This window comes from Budorcas taxicolor, chromosome 9 (assembly GCF_023091745.1).
Source record: "Budorcas taxicolor isolate Tak-1 chromosome 9, Takin1.1, whole genome shotgun sequence".
NCBI lineage: Eukaryota > Metazoa > Chordata > Mammalia > Artiodactyla > Bovidae > Budorcas > Budorcas taxicolor.
In genome coordinates this window covers 77,378,371-77,399,405 of record NC_068918.1, presented here as the reverse complement: position 1 = coordinate 77,399,405, position 21,035 = coordinate 77,378,371, and the positions used below count along the sequence as shown (strand labels likewise).

General features: G+C 43.8%; 1 protein-coding gene and 1 non-coding gene across 2 annotated transcripts in view; both read right to left on the bottom strand.

Annotated features, from left to right (window-relative positions):
- The window catches only part of UST (uronyl 2-sulfotransferase), a 312,460-nt gene that overhangs the window by 38,976 nt on the left and 252,449 nt on the right, over positions 1–21,035 (bottom strand). The window contains exons 6-7 of the mRNA XM_052645814.1: positions 10,138–10,235; positions 7,915–8,072 (exon numbers count right to left, since the gene is read on the bottom strand). Coding sequence (XP_052501774.1) covers positions 7,915–8,072; positions 10,138–10,235 — 256 coding nt within the window. The remainder of the gene's footprint in view (positions 1–7,914; positions 8,073–10,137; positions 10,236–21,035) is intronic.
- TRNAC-GCA (transfer RNA cysteine (anticodon GCA)) lies at positions 17,596–17,667 on the bottom strand. Its single transcript has one exon. It is a non-coding gene; the product is annotated as a tRNA-Cys (tRNA).

Genomic DNA, 21,035 nt, shown 5'->3' with positions numbered 1-21,035 from the left:
CAAGAGCTCCCAGCGAGGAAGGCTAGAGGTATCGTCAGGGCACACAGCCAGCTCACCCTTAAGTCAGAGACTGGCTGCCAACACGAGAGGAGTCCATGCTGGTGGGCAGAGAGGGGAACTTAGGGGTCAGAGAGGACAGTAGGTTGTGTCTGGAGAGTTTGTGGGACCTCCCGCCACCCCGTGGAACAGTGCAGGGCCGACTGAAGCCAATGGGTACCCTAGGCCTAGATAGTGGCTAGATCTTGGGTGTGGAAACCAGAAATAAAGCCAAGAGGAATAACCCAGCCCTAGGGACCCAGGAGCCTGGCAGTATCCTGTTAGAAAGTGAGGGATCCTTGGGAGGTGGTCAGACATGGCAGAGGGCATGGAACCTAGGGGGCTGGGGGTGGGGGTGACGCACGGCCCTCTGGCAACTGCGGCTTGGCCTCTGGTTCTGGGATTGGTGTGAGTGACTCAGCTCCAGGCTGTACTGCATGGAGGTCTAAGGCCTCCAGCACTTTTCCTGCCTTGGGCAGGACTGACTTAGCAGCAGGGTGATTGAGCTGTGAAGAAAGGAGGACTCAGATCCAAGAGGTAAGGTCAGTAGGCAAGGGCCGAGGTGGGCTGGAATGCCCCTCACGCTCCCCCACTTGGGACTCCTATGCCTTCACACCCGCACTCACATTTTTTTCTGCACTCACATTTTTTCTTTGTAACCTGCCTCCTTCCATGTCTACCAGGTGAACAGCTATGCACCCTTCAAGGCCGGGCACAAATATCTTCAATAGGAGGTGTCCCTCCAGCCCTGCTTGTGATGATGCTCAGTCCAGACGTGGTTTTCTTTATCTTTACACAGCTGTTCCCCAGGACTGGAGTGCATTACAGACACTTAAACATTTGCTGAAAGTGTTTGTTGAATTTTTCTAGTATTTTCAGATTATACCTGATATTTAAATATTATCCTTCACAGAACAGGACTATTGGGGGAAAGTTAAATGACTGTAAAATCAGACCATATGTTGAATAGAGATAATCTCTAGATTTTATTATCAAGCTTTTACCTTCAAGTGCAATACATAAGGGTGCTTGCATGCCTGCACGATAAGTTGCTTTAGTCGTGTCCACCTCTGTGCAACCCCATGGACTGCAGCCTGTCAGGATCCTCTGTCCATGGGATTCTCCAAACAAGAATACTGGAGTGGGATTCCAGGCCCTCCTTCAGGACAACAGTGCTTAGTAACCTGTATTATGCTTACGACATAATGGTGCTTAATGCTCTGGATTAGTGATTGAATATGAAGCATCTTTGAATATGAGCATCATAGGCTCATGGAGTTAGTGGTGGTTCTGGGGACAGAAGCTTGAATGTCTTTGGTCACTTGGGACTTGATAACTGTGGACAAGGTATTCTACTCCTCCACTGTCAGCTTCCTTGTTTAGAAAATGAGACTAACACTGTCTTTCTCAACTTCAGAGGATTCGTGTAAGAATCGAGTGAGATCATCTATATGGAAGTGCTTTATAAATTGCAAACTGATATGCAAATTACTATTGTTTAAGAACTGTTGCTGATGTTCTGATGCAAGATTAGTCACTCAAATACCACTGCTGCTTAATAAGTGATATAGCAGTTTGAACATGAATTGATGTACACACACAAACACACACACACAATGTGGTACCAACATGATTAGAATATGAGCCTCCGACATGACTGGTGGAAAATAGATCTTTATGGAGAACATTGATGGTAGATGAACCAATAACAGAGCAGGGTCCTATTTTTATGAACAATAATTGAGTTTTTAAAACAACTTCATTGGTGCCTGTAGACAGTTGGAATTTCTCTCAACCATTCTGTGAGGTTCCAGAATGTTTTGGGGTTTTGTTGTAGAGTAAATGGAATATGGTTCAGGGGTAAAAAGTCCACCTGCAGTGCAGGAAATTCGAGGTCACCTGCTGGGTTGAGAGGATCCCCAAAGAAAGGAAATGGCAACCCACTCCAGTATTCTTTCCCGGGAAATCCCATGGACACAGGAGCCTGGCCGGGCTACAGTCCATGGGGCTGCAAAAGAGTCAGAAACGACTGCGCAACTCAACAACAACACTAACAACAAAAGAAATAAGAAGTAGGAAATAAAAGATGAAAAACAGCATGTTTAATCCAATTATTATAGAATGATGGATGACTTTTATAAAACCAGGGTTGACAGTCAATCCTAAAGGAAGTCAACCCCTGAAGAACAGATGCTGAAGCTGAAGTTCCAATACTTTGGCCACCTGATGTGAAGAGCTGACTCATGGAAAAGACTCTGATGCTAGGAAAGACTGAAGGCAAAAGGAGAAGAGGGTGGCAGAGGATGAGATAGATAGCATCACCAACCCAATGGCATGAATCTGAGTAAACTCCAAGAGATAGTGAAGGCCAGGGAAGCCTGGCGTGCTGCAGTCCATGGGGTAACAAAGAATCAGACAGGACTTTGAGATGAATAACAAACAATAAATGTTTTTAACCCACACAAACTTATTTGACTGTAAACCACCTCCCACTTCCTGAGCCCATCAGCTGTCATATAATGCACTTTGGACTACTGCAATCAATTGTACTCCAAGTACATATCCTTTTGATATGATCCCATTTTTAGGCCCCAAATTGGGCATAACTGTACATCTGCCTCCAAGCGTTCTGTAAAGGCCTCTCTGCAGATGGAAACTCTTAGGAAGCCGCAGGCACTTCCTTGAAAAAAATGGAGAGACCCTGCCATCTGCTGGATAAAGTTTGTCATAGCGTTCTGATTATGTAATTCTGCATATGGAAAATAAAGGTTTTTCAAGAACTGAATCTTAGGGTCCTAGTTAAAATGAAAACACCATTCACAATTAAATCATTGAATACCTATCTTATATCTACTAACTAACATGATACAGAATAGTCTGAAAGATTGAACATTCAGCTCAAGTTAACGGTAATTGGCTCTGGTCACATCTCAACAGTGGGTTTCATTTAAAGTTGAAGTTTTAATGTCCTGATATTTCTGATAAGTGTTCAGGCATAAAAGTAGATTATTTTTAAAAAATCCCCAGTGACTTGAAAGGTATAAGTTTTTCAGTCCCTGAGCATGTCATTGTAGTAATATTTCTATTAAACTTATTCCCCTATGATTATTTAAGAATAAGGTATTGGCCAGAATATAACTGTTCCTCCTCCTGCTCTCTCTTTTATTTCTTTCTTTCACACTGAAGTTACAGAAAGAGAGTGGAAGCCCTAGTTCCTCCCAGACACAGGCCCTGTCTCTCTCCTGTAATGTGGTTGGCAGGCTAAGAGTTAAGTTGTGAACACTTATCATATGTTGGGGTTTCCCTGGTGGTTCAGATGGTAAAGAATCTGCCTGCAATTCAGGAGACCTGGGCTCGATCCCTGGGTTGGAAAGATCGCCTGGAGAAGGGCATGGCAACCCACTCCAGTATTCTTGCCTGGAGAATTATATGGACAGAGGAACCTGGTGGGCTACAGTCCATGGGGTCACAAAGAGTTGGTCGCAGCTGAGGACTGACACTATCATACATTAAGCTCTGGGCTAAGGACTTTACATGGATTTGATCAGGTGTATCTCACCACAACCTTCTGATGTAGACAGTATTGTTGTGTCTTAAATAGACGGGGAAGCTGAGGGGTGGAGGAGTTACACCTTACCTCTGGTTGTCTGGTTAGGTGGCGGATGGACTTTAACACCCAGGCTGTCTACTCTAGAGCCTGTGGTCTAATCATTGTGGTAGCCTGTGTCCCTGACAGGAATGCATACGGTGTGAGAGAGAGAGGCGGACAGCATGACCAGAGAGTGAGCTGGGATCCCTGTCTTAGGGAAGGGCGGATTCTGAATGAACACTGAAGCCTGGGCTCGCCATGTCCTCTAGGTGGCGACAGCCTCATAACTAAACCTGGGAGTTGAGGAGGCAGTGAGACCGCCTAGGATGTTTTTTTTTTTTCAGGGGAAAAGCACTCCTTGATAGCTCAGTTGGTAAAGAATCCGCCTACAACACAGGAGACCCCGGTTGATTCCTGGGTCAGGAAGATTCGCTGGACAAGGGATAGGCTATCCACTCCAGTATTCTTGGACTTCCCTTGTGGCTTAGCTTGTGACTTTCACTTTCACTCTATAATTGTGTTAACCAACAGAAGGTAGAAAGAGGTGCCTTAAAACCTTCTATGTAATACCTTAGTATCATAATAATAGATCCAGTAGATGCTAGCGATCAACAACCCAAAGTTGAATTTGCTCTGGGCAGGAGTGAAGTGAAAGTCGCTCACTCATGTCTGACTCTCTGCAACCCTGGGGACTTTACAGCCCATGGAACTTTCCAGGCCAGAATACTGGAGTGAGTAGTCTTTCCCTTCTCCAGGGGATCTTCCCAATCCAGAGATCGAACCCAGGTCTCCCACATTGCAGGTGGATTCTTTACCAGCTGAGCCACAGGGGAAGCCCACTGCATAAAGAGAACTCCCAACTCAGTTCTTTCCTTAAAGAATAACTTTCTTAAAACTGGCCAGTTTAAATTTTGTATGTTAATACCCTCAGATTTGAACACTGCAAAGCCAATAAACTCCAACCTTACATTGCTATACTCTTAATAGGAGTCTATCATTCATACCTAGTTTAAAAATATTTGAATTTGTACTTCTATTTATCATCATCATTGGGCTTCCCAGGTGGCGCTAGTGGTAAAAGAACCCACCTGACAATGCAGGAGACATAAGAGATGTGGGTTCAATCCCTGGGTCGGGAAGATCCCCTGGAGGAGGGCATGGCAACCCACTCTACTATTCTTGCCTGGAGAATCCCAAGGACAGAGAAGCCTGGAGGGCTACAGTCTATGTGGTCGCAAGTAGTCGGACATGACTGAAGCGACTTGGCACAGCACATCATCATCGTTTATAAAAATATTCAAGTGTAAACAATTGTGTTTTTTTTAGAAACAAGACAAAGCACTTGATTTATGAATGAACTTAGACCCTCAAAGTTAGTAAGGAAGCCGTTTGTTTGGAATCACACATATTCTCCTTTGTAGTAGTTGGTGGCCAGATTCACAAGGACAGTCGACAAAAATCTAGGAATTCTCTGCTGTGGCTCCAATGTTTACATTCGTAATGGAAGCAAGTTGAAGATGAATACTAACGTAATGCTAGTAAAGGAAAGTATTTAAAATATAAGAGAAAAGGATTGGACACCTGAGCTTTCAAGTCCTCAGGAAGGAGGACGGTTGTGAGTTAAAGTCAGGTCCTACAGTTTCACATCTGGATGCTAGACCGGGCCACTGAAGTGGAACAGCTGGGTTACTAACCAGGTCAAGGACATCTATGAGGGATGCTAAAAAAAGAGCTGTTCTTATCACAGATATTCACTTATTTCCTGCCTTTAATTATTTTACTTATTTACTTTGGCCTTTAACACCACTGTGATTTTACCTCCTAAAGGAACTATGACTAAGAAAAATACTGATACCTCACAGCATGTCTGTTTTTAAGAGCTAAGGTGGAAAAGCATTCATGACCAGTTAACCCTTGTGGCTCAGGAAGTGTAAACTGTGGCCCTTCTGCTCACATTTTGGTGGATGACCATGAATCTTAGTCTTTTCAATTCTTTGAGCTGGCTCCAAGCCTCTCAGTTTTGAAACGTAAGGAATGAGCAAATGTAATTGAAAGTGATCAATGAAAAATGAGACTGTATAATTTAATGACAGGAAGTTGCTCTTACCCAGGAACTCTATTTTGGCTTTGGTTCCCCCAATTCAAATTCACATCCAAGTTGGGCAGAGTTTACTGAGTCCTTGCTCCAAGGTACTGTCTCCGCCTCACAAATGCCCTTGGGCTGGTGAGAAATACCTGAGCATGTACTCTTGCTTACCCATCAGGCAAAAACTTTCATTTTTATTCCATCTTGAGTATTTATTATCATCAAGTTCTACTGAGATATGTTTAATTGGGTTTCCACAGAATGTGAACATTAATATCAAATATATTCTTTAAAACTTTATGAAGACTAAATTTCTCAAAGACTAAATTTTTGGTAGGGGACAAATTTACTCATCAGCATAACTTCTTAGAGGAAATGAATAGGTGGGGTGCACGAACAGTTGAGATATTATTTAGGGAAGTTCTTAACTTCTCTAAATGGTGGGTGATTGGAACCCTTAGTACTGATTGGAAAGAATTAATGACTATCTTTCCATTCTAGAATAAGTGATGGCCCATTTGACTAGCAGATGTTATTTTTACCAGCTCCTCAATTATTGTTATTAGTCCTTTTTCTTCAGCAGTGAGACTGGCCTAAATATTCTTCATCTTGCTGGAAGGGGATTACAAAAAGTCTATACATACCTGAATTTTTAAATAAAATAAGACAAGCACCTGGCCAGTGGAGTGTTTGCATCTTAATCCAACTTCACAGTCAGTTTAATCTACAGAGTTTTAAGGGTCTCAGACTTCGGTGTTTCTGTTCTCTATTCCCTGGTCTACTCAGTTATAAAGGGCAAGAGCAGTGATTTGAGCATGCCGCCATCTGTGAGTTTAGACTGAAAAGGCCCAGGGGAACTGGTTCTGGTGTGAATGATCAAGTGGCCTCCGTTAACCTATCTGACACCAGCTCGCGGGTTTGCGGCCGTGAGAAGACAATGCGGGGGTCTCGTCCTTGCAGAGGCTCAAATGCTCGAGAAGCTGGAGGGCATGGATGCTCGTCTCCTGTCCCCTGCCTCTGGGGAGGTGGCCACTCTTCAGGGCATGGCAACTGTGGAGCTGCTGGGCCTTCAGTGTTACCATAGATAAACCTCACAGAAAGTGCCCAAGGAGAACACAAAACCCAGGGGAAGTGCTGAATGAGCAAAGGAGGGCCCTACTTTAAAAACTGACCATTCAGAGCTTGTTACGCTTCTAGCTCTTCCAACCGTACTTCCTGCTTCGGAGACACACGTGCAGAGCACACCTTGAGGTCTTTGATGTCAGTACGTGGGAATTGTTCTCTGAATAAGAGAGTTGGGAGACCAATGCAGTCACCTCCCGCCAACCAGTCCCTGGTGGTGGTAGGGCCGCCTACCACCCACCTACCATGAAACAGAACTCAGGGACCCTGTAGACAAGACCAGTTCCCCCGGGCATCAGTATCTGCTCATGATGTAGTTCGTGGTCTCTGCCTGGCTGTCTGGTGTGTGGGGCAGAGGCTGTGGAGGAGCCCTTCCCCTGGGCCTTATTTCCACAAGGCAGAATAACACCTCCCATTTCAGAACAACCAAACAATAAATACATTAGTGACTAGGCAGTGTTGTGGCAGCAGTAGATTAAGAAGAACAGGGCAGAAACAATGTTGTTTGTCATTTTCTTGAGATAAAATTATAATAAGAGAAATACACAATGGGTTTCTCAAAGCAATCACATTAATAGCGACACCGTGGGCAACCCTTGTAATCACTCTGCTGCCTTCTGCTTCTCATTTCCACTTGGAAACCACTGCATTTGTTAGAGGAAAATCATGACTGTAGTCTCAGTGTGCCGCTTTATCTATTCTACATGTCAGGATTCACTTTTGTTAAATGGACATAGAGCCAGAGACAGCGCATCAGACGACAGCTCCCTCCCATTTGCCCACCTTTCCATCCACGGAAGCTCCAGCAACACGTTCAGGACAACGTTGACGGGAATGTTGCCAATTTCATTTTCCAGAGGGAGACATGGAAGCACCAGGCCTTTAAAACATTGTGAGTTTATGTTTGGCCCTGATGCTCAAGGCTTTGGGATCTGTATCTTGCGGTTCTAACCTTGCTTTGAAGCCAGGGGAACCTCCCTTCACTAACAGAGGAGGTGATTCCATGTCTTTATTTCCTGAGTTTCCTTTTCAAAGTGAGTAACCCTCAGAACAGAGAAGAAATGCTTACAGATGGAGTTACCTGGGTCTTTGTAGATACTGAGCACACCCTTGAAGTAATGAGGTAAAAATCTTTCCAGTAAAAGCAGCACGTCTTCCAACTCTTCGAGAATCCCCACAAGCAGGAAGTTTTCATTCACGTTCAGTTTTGCTCTTTCAAGGGCCCATTCACCAGGCTCCCTTTATGGGTAGAAAAATGATTTTTAAATCAAAGGTTGGTTTTCAAATGCAGCAACAACATGCTGGAAGTTTCTCCTTTCTCCTACCTGCCCCCATTCACAAAAGTCCAAATCCCACTTCCTTCAGGGACCAGCCCAGATGCAGCATCTCCAGCCGTGGTCCAACTGGCCCCTGCCCACCATCTCTCCTCCAGCATTATCGCCCCTGCATAGTGCCAGGCCTGGGGCTCTTGAGCTTAGTGAGCCCCAAATAAATGTTTGTTATATGGGCCCAGGCAGCTAGATATCAACAAATGCTGATTAGAATGGCTTATTTATTTATTGGCCACACTGCACAGCATGTGGGATCTTAGTTCCGTCACCAGGGATCAAACGCATGCCCCCTGCACTGGAAGCACAGAGTCTTAACCACTGAACCGGGGAAGTCCCTAGAATGACCTTTTTAATAGAAGGATCAAACCAAATCCATAAAGGGAGAAGTTTAGACACAGGAAACTTATTGATATTGATTTCTGTAGAAATCAAAATAGGTGTCAGGTCATGACTGCTAATCATCTTATTCTTTTGAGAAATTTAAAGACAAACTTTTAAAATTATTATTACAGAAGGGAAACAGCCTAATTTGTACTTGTAAGGCAGATCTCTGAGCCAACAACACTGTAAGGAGCCCAGCCTGTGGATCTCAGGAACTAGGCTCCAGGCCTGACTGGTTTTTACCATTTGGGGGATTTGGGAAGCCAGGATTATTTTTTGAAAATTTAAAAATAATCCTTATTTAGCTCAAATAATTGTTGTCAAAGTGGGAGAAGGTGACATTTTGAAAGTGTTCTGACAATCATCACGCATGGACCAAGATAAAGCATAAGTCCTCGCCCCAAGGCTGGGAAATATACAATTTAAAAAGTACTTTAAGGAGTTACAATCATGTTTCTCGGAATAAATATGTTCATTGTGTCAGAAAAGGAGACATTGGGCCCCAGATCTTCCCAGGATCTGATGCCCTGACCCTGAAGCAGAAGGCATGTATTACAGAGGCGGGGTGGGTGAGGGAGGCCTCCTGAACTCAGGAGTTTATGATGAAGGCGACACGTCTAGCCCCAGAATTCTGACCATAAACAAAATGGTAAATTCAGTAAAACATTGGTAATAACTAAGCAGCAACCACAGTGTCAGCAAAAAGTACAATGAATAAATAAACTGCAACTTAAGACAGCTGCGTGTCCTCTGCTCCCAACCCCCAGTCTCTTTAGACCTTCTAATCAATGACCTTCTAATCAATCTCTCCTTTGGAGGGAAATGTCACTTCTGGCATCTGGGTTTATTTTCCACCAATCAAAGATAATATTCATCATTACCACCATTTCTTCTGGAGGCTACACATGTCTAGTGCACAGTGAGTTTCCAGTGTAGCTGGATCAGAACTACCTGGGGAAGGGGGTCATAGTAGCCTGGACCCCCATCTCAGAGACTGGGATTAGGTGGGGATTCCTAAGAAGTTCCCCAGGGATGCAGAGGATGTGGGTGGACCACATAAAGTGTCTGAATAAGTCACCTTACAGAGAAGGGTCTGGCATCCAAATAAGGCTGAGGAGTGGTCACTAAAAGTACTTTCTTCTTCTCTAAGTGTCTCAGCAGAGAGACACTCTGGAATTTTCCAAGTGAGCATCCCTGTTTCGACCCAGTTAGGCACACCACACCTGCAAGGACACCCATCAGTGAAGCTGTCACTGCAGAGGAGCAGGCTGGGTGCACCCCCCTGGGTTTTACTATCTCACGAGCTGGGTAGTGACAGGTGTATGCTAAGAATGAAGAAGAGCTTGATTGGCAGTTCAGTTACACAGCTTTAGGGGTGGTCCCCAAAGCTCCAGACGTTGCTTTGTTAATTTCCTTATTTATAAGACATTCAGAGTCTCAAATGTTATCTTGAGAGATAAGCAATAAATATTAACTGAATTCCAGAAGGTAGGGGGACTGGGGACACAGAAGGTGCCTGAGCAGCGCCAGCTGGTGGGTTTCCTACCATCGTTGTCCACGTAAGCATGTCATGAGCCTGTGTCAGTCTTTACCTGCATCTGGGGTGCTGTCCACAGAAATATGGAATGATGTAAAATAATCTGGGGTTGGAACACTCGGGGTAGTTTTCAAGAATACACTCATTGATGTCCTAGAAGAGAAAACACAACAGTGAGAAGGCTGGTGGTCTCTGCAGGGCTCTGCCAAGCATCAAGAGGGTAAGCCAAATCGATACTTCAATGACATGGAAAAGCTTTGAGAAGATGTAGAAAACTGATGGAGTTCGTGAGGAGATTTTCTTTTTTGCCTCACACTAGCCTACTCCACCGGGCAGGTGCACACGTGGTCCCAGCATTTCAGAGCATGTTTGTTCTGTTGAGTTAACTGAATTTTTGTGTTTCCCCATGGCCTGAAGTCTCTGCCTGGATCACAAGCATCTTGGAGCAGTCCTGCTGGCTGTGGCTAGTTGTGGCCCCAGCAGTTATGAGAAACTTTAAAGTATATAGTGGGCATTTAACAAATATTTGTTGAATGGATTCAGTATGATTTAGTTCTTAGTTCATCCAGACTTCATCAGAGATCCCTATACAGCCAACCTTGTAGAAACGTGTTTTCCTGTGTATCCACATGTCCAAAAAATACTTGTTGTTATTCAGTTGCTAAGCCATATCTGACTCTTTGCAACCCCTGACCCCATGGACTGTAGCCCACCAGGCTCCTCTGTCCATGGAATTTCCCAGACAAGAATACTGGAGTGGGTTGCCATTTCCTTCTCCGGGGGATCTTTCCCACATAGGGATTGAATCTACCTCTCCTGCTTGGCAAGTGGATTCTTGAGGGAAGCCCATAACAAATACTTAAGCATTGAACATAGTCACATAAAAGGTTTGTACATTTTGGAGGGGCTGTAAAACCATTTCTAATGTTATATTAGGTTAGAAAGTGGATGTTTGCCTACAAGACATTCTCTGCTTTCAAAGGCAACAGTTGTGATTTCCAGATAGCAAATTTGTAATTTCCGGACAGAAAATTTATTTTCTATGAGGCTAAACGTGGGGTCTTTGTCAGCATTACTGGAGCTTACAGTGGGTTGATGGGAGATGGAAAAGAGGGCTAAAAATCCACTTTCATTAAGGCAGATTACATTGAATACCCCAGATAAGGCATGTCTGTGGAGAAGGAAATGGCAACCCACTCCAATATTCTTGCCTGGAAAATCCCATGGATGGAGGCCTGGTAGGCTATAGTTCATGGGGTCGCAAAGAGTCGGATATGACTGAGTTAAAAAAAAAAAAAAGAAAGATATGTCTAGTTATTAGGTATTTCTAAGGAGAAAAGATAACCCAATTTACAAACAAAACAAACAGCTGTGGGATGCTTTTCAGAACTATTACTGGCAAGGCGGAATAAGAGTGGTCCCATGGCCAAAGGAGTTTATAAGTCAGATGAAACCACTGAATCTGATATGATTTGTGTAAGTGGTTAGTTATTAAAAATTTTTTTTTAGTTCAAGCTTGTAGTTGGAAAAACATAACTTACATGTCTTTTTTTCTTTTTTTTTTTAGGACAACTTTTTCTTTTCCCCTTCATGCTTATTTAGTTTATGCAATAGTTAAATAAATTACACAATTACAATAATGAATTCAACTGGAAGAAAGAGATTCAGCAAACATGGTCCCACGGTCAGTGGAGTTTATAAGTCAGTTGAAGCCACTGAATTTGATATGATTTGTGTAAATGGTTACTTATTTAAAAATTGTTTTTAGTTCAAGTTGGTGGTTAGAAAAACAAAACTTAAACATTTTTTTTTTTAGGACAACCTTTTCTTTTCTCCTTCATGCTTCGTTGGTTTATATAACAATTAAATAAATTACACAGTTCAACAGGAATAAAGAGATTCGGCAAAAAACACTTGGGCCTATCGTGGGAAGCAGAGGTGTGTAGTTCCCAGAGAGGAACATACTAGAAGCAAACCGAAGAGTGAACGCCAGCACATCCAGCCATACGTGACGGGAAGGGCGGTTAAGAGCACCTCATTGTGTATGAAAGCCCATTAAAAATGCAGGATGTTAGACCCAAAATACCCTTCTAGGAAGAATCTGACACAGAGTGATGTATGTATGAGACTATTCATTGCTATAAGATTTATGACAACAAAATATGGCCGAGCTCACAGTTCATTAATGGGGGATTGATTCACAGAGCAGTTCTGGTGCATTCCTATGAGGAAACACACACGGGGCGCCCAGAAAGGAGAAGAAGGATCTTCACACACTGTCCTGAAAACTGTTCATGATGTTTGCAGATGAAACAAAGTCGATTATAGGACAATATGAACATGTAGGACAACACAAAAATAAACTTATGTGTTTACAAAAGGACACAAATACATGGAAGGATAAACACCAAACTGTTCAAAGAAGTTATTTATGGTGGTGGATGTAATGGAAGGTGGGAATATATTGAACTTGTACTTTGATTCATCTTTGAAGTGTTAGCTTTTGTTGTAATGTATGTATTTTAGTATTATCATCAGAAAAGTTTTGAGAGGTACCCATTGTAAAGGGCTTCCCTGGTTGCTTAGTGGTAAAGAATCTGCCTGCCAATGCAGGAGACCTGAGACTTGGGTGTGATCCCTGGGTTGGGAAGATTCCCCGGAGGAGGAAATGGCAACCCAGTCTGGTATTCTTGCCTGGGAAATACCATGGACAGAGAAACCTGGTGGGCTACACCACATGGGATCACAAAGAATCAGACACAACTTAGCAACTAAACAACAACAAACACATTGGAAAACAAAGTAAAACTTGTGTAGGTGGGTGACTGGGCTTTGCTTTGAGGATGCTCACCCTCCAGGTATCCTCCGGCAGCTGGCGTCCCCCAGGGACCTAAGCCTCAGGTCAGAGCGCCCAGTAACTGGGCTGGGGTCAAAGGGAGGGAGCCTGGAGCTGGGTGAGAAGCAGGGCACAGGACACTCCATTGAGGGCCGTCATCGTCAGAGACAGAGGGTCTGTCCTCTGAGGTTGACATTTCACAGTAAACAGCTGAGTAATGCGATGGTGATTTAGGGGGTGTCCAGAGATCCTGCCCATACACAGTCAGCCCCCCAGAGACCTGCATTAACAACAGGGGTGGGGCAACAGAGTCCACCAAAGCCTCCCACAGAAACTCTCACAGCACCTGCGCTCCCCCGAGTTCACTTTCCAGTTGCCTTTTAATAAGAACTTGTGTAATTGTTTGTTTAGGTGGTGAGTCCAGGAGAGCACAGATGTCTGTTCGCTGCGTCTCCAGTGCTTAGCACCCTGCCTGGAAAAAGCAGGGCTGCAATAAATACTCAGCGAATGAATGGACAAATGGCAGAGGAACTAAGCCAAGACATACAACCGCCATGCTGTCCCCAGAGATCCTGGCCCAGGATCTCGCAGGAGCGGGCAGAGGACATCAGCTGGTGGGGGTGGGAAGGGCCGAGGACCACAGGGACCTCGGAAGGAGTTTCCTCTATTGGAATCCACAAATAACCTCCCGAGGTCAATTTATGGGAAGACATAAATTCCGAGTTCAAGAATTGCTGTTAACCTTTCTTTCTTAGAGCAAGACATGTCCTGGGAGATTTCAAAGAGTTCCATTTGAGCCCATTAGGTTGATGAATGGTGTTGGCCACAACCAGCTTATGGAAATGCTATAGGAGGGCATAAATAAAAGATGACTCAGGTGTAAGGCTAAGCAGAAGCCAGAAACGAGCTGTGAAGACCAACGCACTTAGCTGCCTGCGGCTTAGCCACAGTGCCCAAGTGGTGTTGCTTCCCGGCAGCTCAAGAACTTGTGGCCTCAGGAGGCTGGTCTTGGCCACTCACATGGTCCACTCTTACTGGAACCCAGATCTTCAGAGAGTGACCTTTCAGTTTCCTGGGCCACCAACTTGACAAGTGTCAACACAGCTGCTCCTCTAGAATCCTGCTCTGATGGGCACTGTCCAGTGCCCCCTGGGGCCATTTGGTTTTCCCCTAGAGTTAATCATTTTATCTTTAGTGTTAGGCTTTACTATCTCCTGTCATTTTACAGTCACCTTTGTTCTCTTCATACATATATCGTTTAAAATGATTATGCAATTTCATTTTTTTCTTCCCATGCAGTACTTCTAGGGTAAGGTTACTTTAAATGAAAACCTTAATATATATTTTAAAATCTGCTCTAAGGTCATCATCATGGTGATGACTTTAGCCAAACTGGACCCCTTGCCAGTGCTTGATCTATGATTTTCTTATCTGGTCCTTGGATCTTGGTATCTACCACGGCAACCCACAAAATGCTCTCCTGCCCATCTAGTTCACTTTTAAGACTGAGTATAAACGTAAGACCCCACTGTGACCATACTCTCGATTTATTAGGGAAATGAGATATCTTATATAAATATACTTTCCAGATAACTGAGTCCATTTAACTGCCAAAACTACAATAAAAAGGACCAGTTTGGTTGAAATTTATTCTAAACTGTGCTATTTTAAAAAGTGTACACTTACACCCTCTAGGTTTTCTTTGTGGGTTCATCTTCCTTCACTTTGATCTTTTAGCAAAATCATCTTCTGTTGGTTTGCTCCCATAACATTTTCACTGGCTGGACTGTGCTGAATAACACTAAGTGCCAAAGACCCCACAGCACCCAGTGGAAACCCCAGGCACTACAGCAGGATCCCTGCGGGTCCCCCCTGATTCCTCTCTCACCCTTACTCTCCACAGCACTCAGTGGCCCCACCCTGCAACTTGACCTCTGAAAGGTTTCGTCAACCCATTCCACACCTCAATCCCAGCTCAACTCATCTGCTGCTACATAGCATCCCTTCCATTTCTTCTGCCCAAATGCACTCTGCACAGAGTTGCTGCACTAACTCAGCTGAAATACAGATTCATCCACATCAGCCCCCTGGTGAAAAACTTGGAAGAATTCTTATTGATAATGCAGTGGGAATAACAACCAGGCGGGGAACCTGTTAAAAATGTTAATTCCCAGACAGGCCTTCCAGAGTGCTTGATGTAAACGGGTTCTCTGGGGACCAGGCTAGAAATCTCCATTTTAAAGAAGAACCTCCGGGAGATTTTGAAAAGCTGGTTACTGTTCATGAGCGGCAACATTGTGCCAGTAGGGAATTCCATGCCTGGCTCATCTGTCTCCTTTGCCTGCGATTTCCTTCTCCCCTGGTCCCATAGGAGGCCCAGGTTTTGGCGGCATTCCAGGCAGAATGAGAGTTAGCATCTTCCAGTCCACTTGTAGAGAAAAAAAGGATCTAGAAGCTGGGGAAGAATTCAGGACCTGACAGCAGTTTCAAGGCAACTCCTGGTGAACCCTCTGAGCAGACAAAGCACACGCAACTTACATAGTGTGGTTTGCAGCATTCTCAGCATCCTTGGTCCCCAATCAAGAAGATCTTCGCACCTCTTACCAGTGGGCCTGGGACTTTGCTCATTTAGTAAGACAAAATAAGTGGAGTCTCTAATATGTTTCTCATTCATTCGATGATCTTGCGTCCTCACGCCCTCTCCAATCCTATGGCTAATCCTGGGCCCAGAAAGGAAGGGTCTAAGAAGTTTCAGAAAAACGAAAAGTTGAGGTATACATGGTCCATGGTTGGGGAGGTGTACCCAGATGTACAGGACTCCAGGTCCCCCAGCACTATCCAAACCGGAAGAGCTGTGCTTTGCCTGGATTTATGTATTGGGCTTTTTATAAGGTTTCAGTTGATACTTAGTTTCTAAATCTGAAAATCATTATTTCAGACCAGCACACAGAGGCTCAAGATATTGGAACAGCTAGCAAGAGCCCCCCAACACCCCACCCATCCCATTGCCCTACATAAGCAGGTGATTCCAATCCTAGGGCCCAAGAAGTCAGATCTTACTAGCTGGATCATGACTGGGTCCTATGATCAAAGAGCAGCTTGTGAAAAAAATCACCAGTCTAGGAAAACATTTTTTCTTCTTCCTTTTCCTTCTGAAGGCCCAAGATGTTGAGAGTTCTGTTCTTCCCCCTACCTCACCCTTTGGGCTTCCCTTATAGCTCAGTTGGGAAAGAACCTGCCTGCAATGCAGGAGACCCAGGTTTGATTCCTGGGTTGGGAAGATTCCCTTGGAGAAGGAAATGGCAACCCATTCCAGTATTCTTGCCTGGAGAATCTCATGGACAGAGAAGCCTGGTGGGCTACAGTCCATGGGGTCGTAAGAGTCGGATACGACTTAGTGACTAAACCACCACCAAAGGAAAGAGGGCTACCAAACCCATGCCAGCAAGCAGAAGAGTAGGTTTCATATGTATACAGTAGTGTTAAATGCTATAGAGTATCTATATTCTACAGGTCAAAAGTAGATGATAACAATGCGAGGCAGCAAAAGAGACACAGATGTAAAGAACAGACTTTTGGACTCTGTGGGAGAAGGCGAGGGTGGGATGATTTGAGAGAATAGTACTGAAACATGTATATTACCATATGTGAAACGGATCACCAGTTCAGGTTCAAAGCATGAGAAACGGTGCTCAGGGCTGGTGTACTGGGATGACCCTGAGGGACGGAATGGGGAAGGATGTGGGAAGGGGGTTCAGGATGGGGAACACATGTACACCCATGGCTGATTCATGTCAATATATGGCAAAAACCACTACAATATTGTAAAGTAATTAGCCTCCAATTAAAATAAATAAATTAATTTTAAAAACATATGGCCTCTTTTATTGAAAAGAAATGTTATAATTTTGGTGTATAGTGTCAATCCCATGGTTATTTTAGTTTTCATTATCAATTGTGAATGAATAGAGGTATTTTGAACCTAAGAAAAGCTGGGAATGAACCTGGCCTTCAGGAAGGCGCACTGTACACAGGTGGAGTACTGGGCAGACTTCCTGAATTCAACCCTCTGAACCTTTTGAAAGCCACACCTGCTGGGCCAATGCTGTTCCAGGCTCCTGGGCAGAAGGGACTGCCAAGTATGCAGAGTTTTGCCAGCCTGGGTGGTTATTTTATTAGGCAAATAAACGTCTACAGATCCTAGTGTAAAAACATTGGGTCCAACCCAGTTTTGTACAAACATTTTCAAAAGTAAAAGTGGAATTCATTATCAGTCACTCCTTTTCATAATTGCAATTTTTTGGGCTAATAATCGTTTCCTTTCCTTCTACATATAACGTTTGGCATATCTGCATCAAGAATGTCTTTAAGCAGAGGTTAGCCCCAGTGGATTTATGAAATCTTTGGATACCTTAAATTTTATACAAGTGGGACATTTTATGAAAGCCCATCTTGAAAAATTTTTCAGGCATAAATTTTTATAGAATAATAAATCATGAGAACTGAATTCAGCGACTAGTGGGAGGAAGACTCAGGAAAAAGAGGTAGAAGTGTAGTCGTTCAGTCGTGTCTGACTCTTTGCGACGCCATGGACCGTAGCCTACAAGGCTCCTCTGTCCATGGAATTTTCCAGGCAAGAGTACTGGAGTGGGTTGCCATTTCCTTCTCCAGGGGATCTTCCCAAGCCAGGGATCGAACCCAGGTCTCCTGCATTGCAGGCAGACGCTTTACCGTCTGAGCCACCAGGGACGCCCCTGAAGAGGTAGAGAGGGCAATTAATTCCTTGATGCTGTTGATTAGAAATGAGACACAAGACAAACTTTACCTGGGATTCTGATTTTAAACATTCAGCCAGAATTGTCTTATGAAGTTTACATCTATGATGCCCTGATATAGTCTAAAGCAATCTGATTTTGCGTGTGTGCATGCTAAGGTGCTTCAGTCGTGTCTGACTCTTTGCGACGCTATGGACCGTAGCCCTTCAGGCTCCTCTGTCCACGGGATTCTCCAGGGTTACCATTTCCTACTTCAGGGGATCTTCCCGACCCAGGGATAGAACCCATGTTTCTTTGTCTCTTGCACTGGCAGGTGGGTTCTTTACCACCAGCACCACCTGGGAAGCCCCTATGAAATCCTAGGTTGACGATCATTTTCCTCAGCACTCTGAAGATATTCCTCTACTGTCCTCTGGTATCTACTGTTGCTGATGGGAAATCTGATTCTCAGCCTAATTATGCTTCTTTCACTAGTCATCCGCTTGTCTTCCTCTTCCTTGATATCCTGCAGCTTTATTTCAAAATATTTGAGTGTAAATTTAACTTTGTTTATTCTGTTCAGTTCTTATGTATGCTTTCAGTCTGAAGAATCACACCTTCGATTTTAGACTATTTTATCTTTCAATAGCTTCAAATACTGCTTCCCTACCATTTCACCATTCTTTTTTGAAACTCCTATTGACTGACTGTTGGAAATTTACCACCTTTCCCACATCTTTTAACTGCTCCTTCTGTCTGTTTCTTTCTCTCTCTCTCTTGACATTTCTGAATTGAAGTTTTGATCAATTCTTCATGCCTATTTTCTAATTCATAAAGTTCCTCTTTCACTCTACTCAGTTCAAAGTTTATTCCATTTCTTAAGCTTTTATTTCCACGACCATAAAGTTTTTATTTCAATTACCATATTTTTCATTTTCAAGATTTATTATTATTTATTAATATCATAATGTTCTTGTTTCAAGTGTTTGTCATATAATTTCCTGCTCTTCGTGGAAGTTATTCACACTTTTATCTTTCCAACCTCCTAGGCATACTTATTTTAAAGTCTCTGCCAGATTGTTCTGTAAAGATAACTGGAAGGAATTTCTGTCTCAACAGTAGATTTTGTTGCTTTTCTCGGTATTGGAGTTTTTTCCATGTGCTTGCCTGGATTATTTGGCCTGTAGGCTCATTTTGAGTAGGAGATTCATTTTCATCCTCACCCTCTCTCTCTTCCTTCCAGCCCCTGTTCTTCATCTTCATTCTCACCCTCTCTCTCTTCCTTCCAGCCCCTGTTCTTCCGTACTGGTTTTGCAGTTACTCCTATCAGGATTCCTGGCACCAGACTAGGACCAGGTCTCGTCTGAAGTTCCCATCCTATGAGAATAATGGGGATATTCTCATAGGGAATGAAAGCTCATTTTGAAAAAATTTTCAGGCATAAATTTTTATAGAATCATAAATCATGAGAACTGAATTCAGTGACTAGTTGAAGGGAGACTCAGGAGAAAGAGGAAGAGAGGGCTATTAGGTCTCTGATGGGAATAATGGGAATAACAGATCTGGTTGCCAAGCAGGAAGAATTTGGTTCACTTCCCACTTATGAGGCCGTGACTTTGTTTTACTCCCTCTCTAGGGTTACCCTTTAAAAGCCATAGTCGCAGTGACAGGGCAGTGGCCTTTTTGTCTGGCTTTCTTTGCTTGAGAGTGAGGGAAGTATGGCTGCCCACCTCCGGCTGTGGCATGGAGCCTGGTGCTGGCCTCCATCTTGACAGGGAGCCCAACGCGTGGCTGCCACCACCTGATTCTGGACCAGAGATCAGCCAGCCTGTGATTCCACCGCTGCTCACTCCTCTGGTATTGTTCCAGCCTTGGGGGCACTCTTTGTATTTCCTTTTTAAATATTCTGTCTATCACTGTTATGTGTTTGGGGGTCAAGGGAGCATAAAATCAGTATACCATCTTGCCTGGGGTCCTGCATGGGCTGTTCATGCCTTTTTTTTTTTTTTCCCTGCAGGAAGTTCTACTGGAAGAAGTCCTGAGTGCAGAAGTGTGGGGGATGGATATAAGGAGTGCATCTTGCCGAGTCAGAGGAAAGAATCTTGGTAAAATGTCAAGGCCATGCCAAAGCAAGATCACATGTTTATTGAAATGTGATCATTTCTGCTTCATAAGGATGTGAGAGGCACTGGGCCAGAGCACAGTTTAAGCCAGACCTCAAACAGTGTGAGTTCTGAGGATTCTTCTTACAGACCCTGCAAGACATTAATATATCGTAGCAATGATTCTATTATAATGGCATTACTTTGAGTCTTTTAATTGCTTCAAGTGTTGCCAAAAGTTCCAATATTTGAAGTAAACCACAAACATGAAAATGGTGTAATCTTCACTCTAGGTTTTCTTTATTAGTATGATACAGGCTCTAAACTTTTGGAAGAAAAGCTTCATGCCTCTCCTCTGTATTATGGCACCCACGCAGGGCCAGGCAGGTGCACTTTTATAGCTCATAAAAGTAGCCTTTGAAGATGATGAAATCTTAATTTGAACTGTGCTATGCCTAGCAAATCACCATGGGAATCTGGTCCAAGCTTTCAGAAGACAGTGCTGCTTTTCAATAAACAACATCATAAAAAATTCAGCAGCAAAGTGAAACCCAGAAAGCAAGCACTGTTGCATTTTAATCAAAAAGTCTTTAAATGATATTGTGGATACTGATATATCATTGTGGATACTGTTTTTAGTAGACATCTGGAAGACTGAAATGTCATTAAATGACCTCTATCCTACCCCCTCCTAGAAAAGGTACTTTCCAGATGTGCGCTCCACTTAGAGGAATAATGACTTTGGGATTTTGTGATCCTAGTCTCCAAGGCCCAGAAAGATCCACGTGGTGGACCTCTGCCACCGGCAGCTCTGCTGTGAGCTCTGAAAGTGCTGTCATGGCTAACCAGCCCCCTGATCCCAGGCCGGTTCTGCCCTGAGCATTCAGCCCGGCCTAGGGATGGCAGCAGTCCCTGCAGAAAGGGGCTATGTTGATTCTATTTGGAAGCACACAGTCAATGGGGCTCAATGACCTTCTAATATGACTAATGTTGAGATGTGGATCAAACATTTAAAATAAGCAGGAAATTGGGTTTATGGAGAGGTCTACTCCCCCTCTCTCCTACCGAGTCACATAGGAAACAGACAGGTCACCATTCTGTGGGCTTTCTGTAGGGGTGGTAGTACAGTATCATTTGAGTGGATGGCCAGGGGATCTAAAGGATCTATAGCTTCCCCACTCTGGATCTTAACAAGACCATGGAAATACATTTTAACTCTTGACTGCTTTCTATGTAACCCCAGAAGGAAAAGATGCTGTTA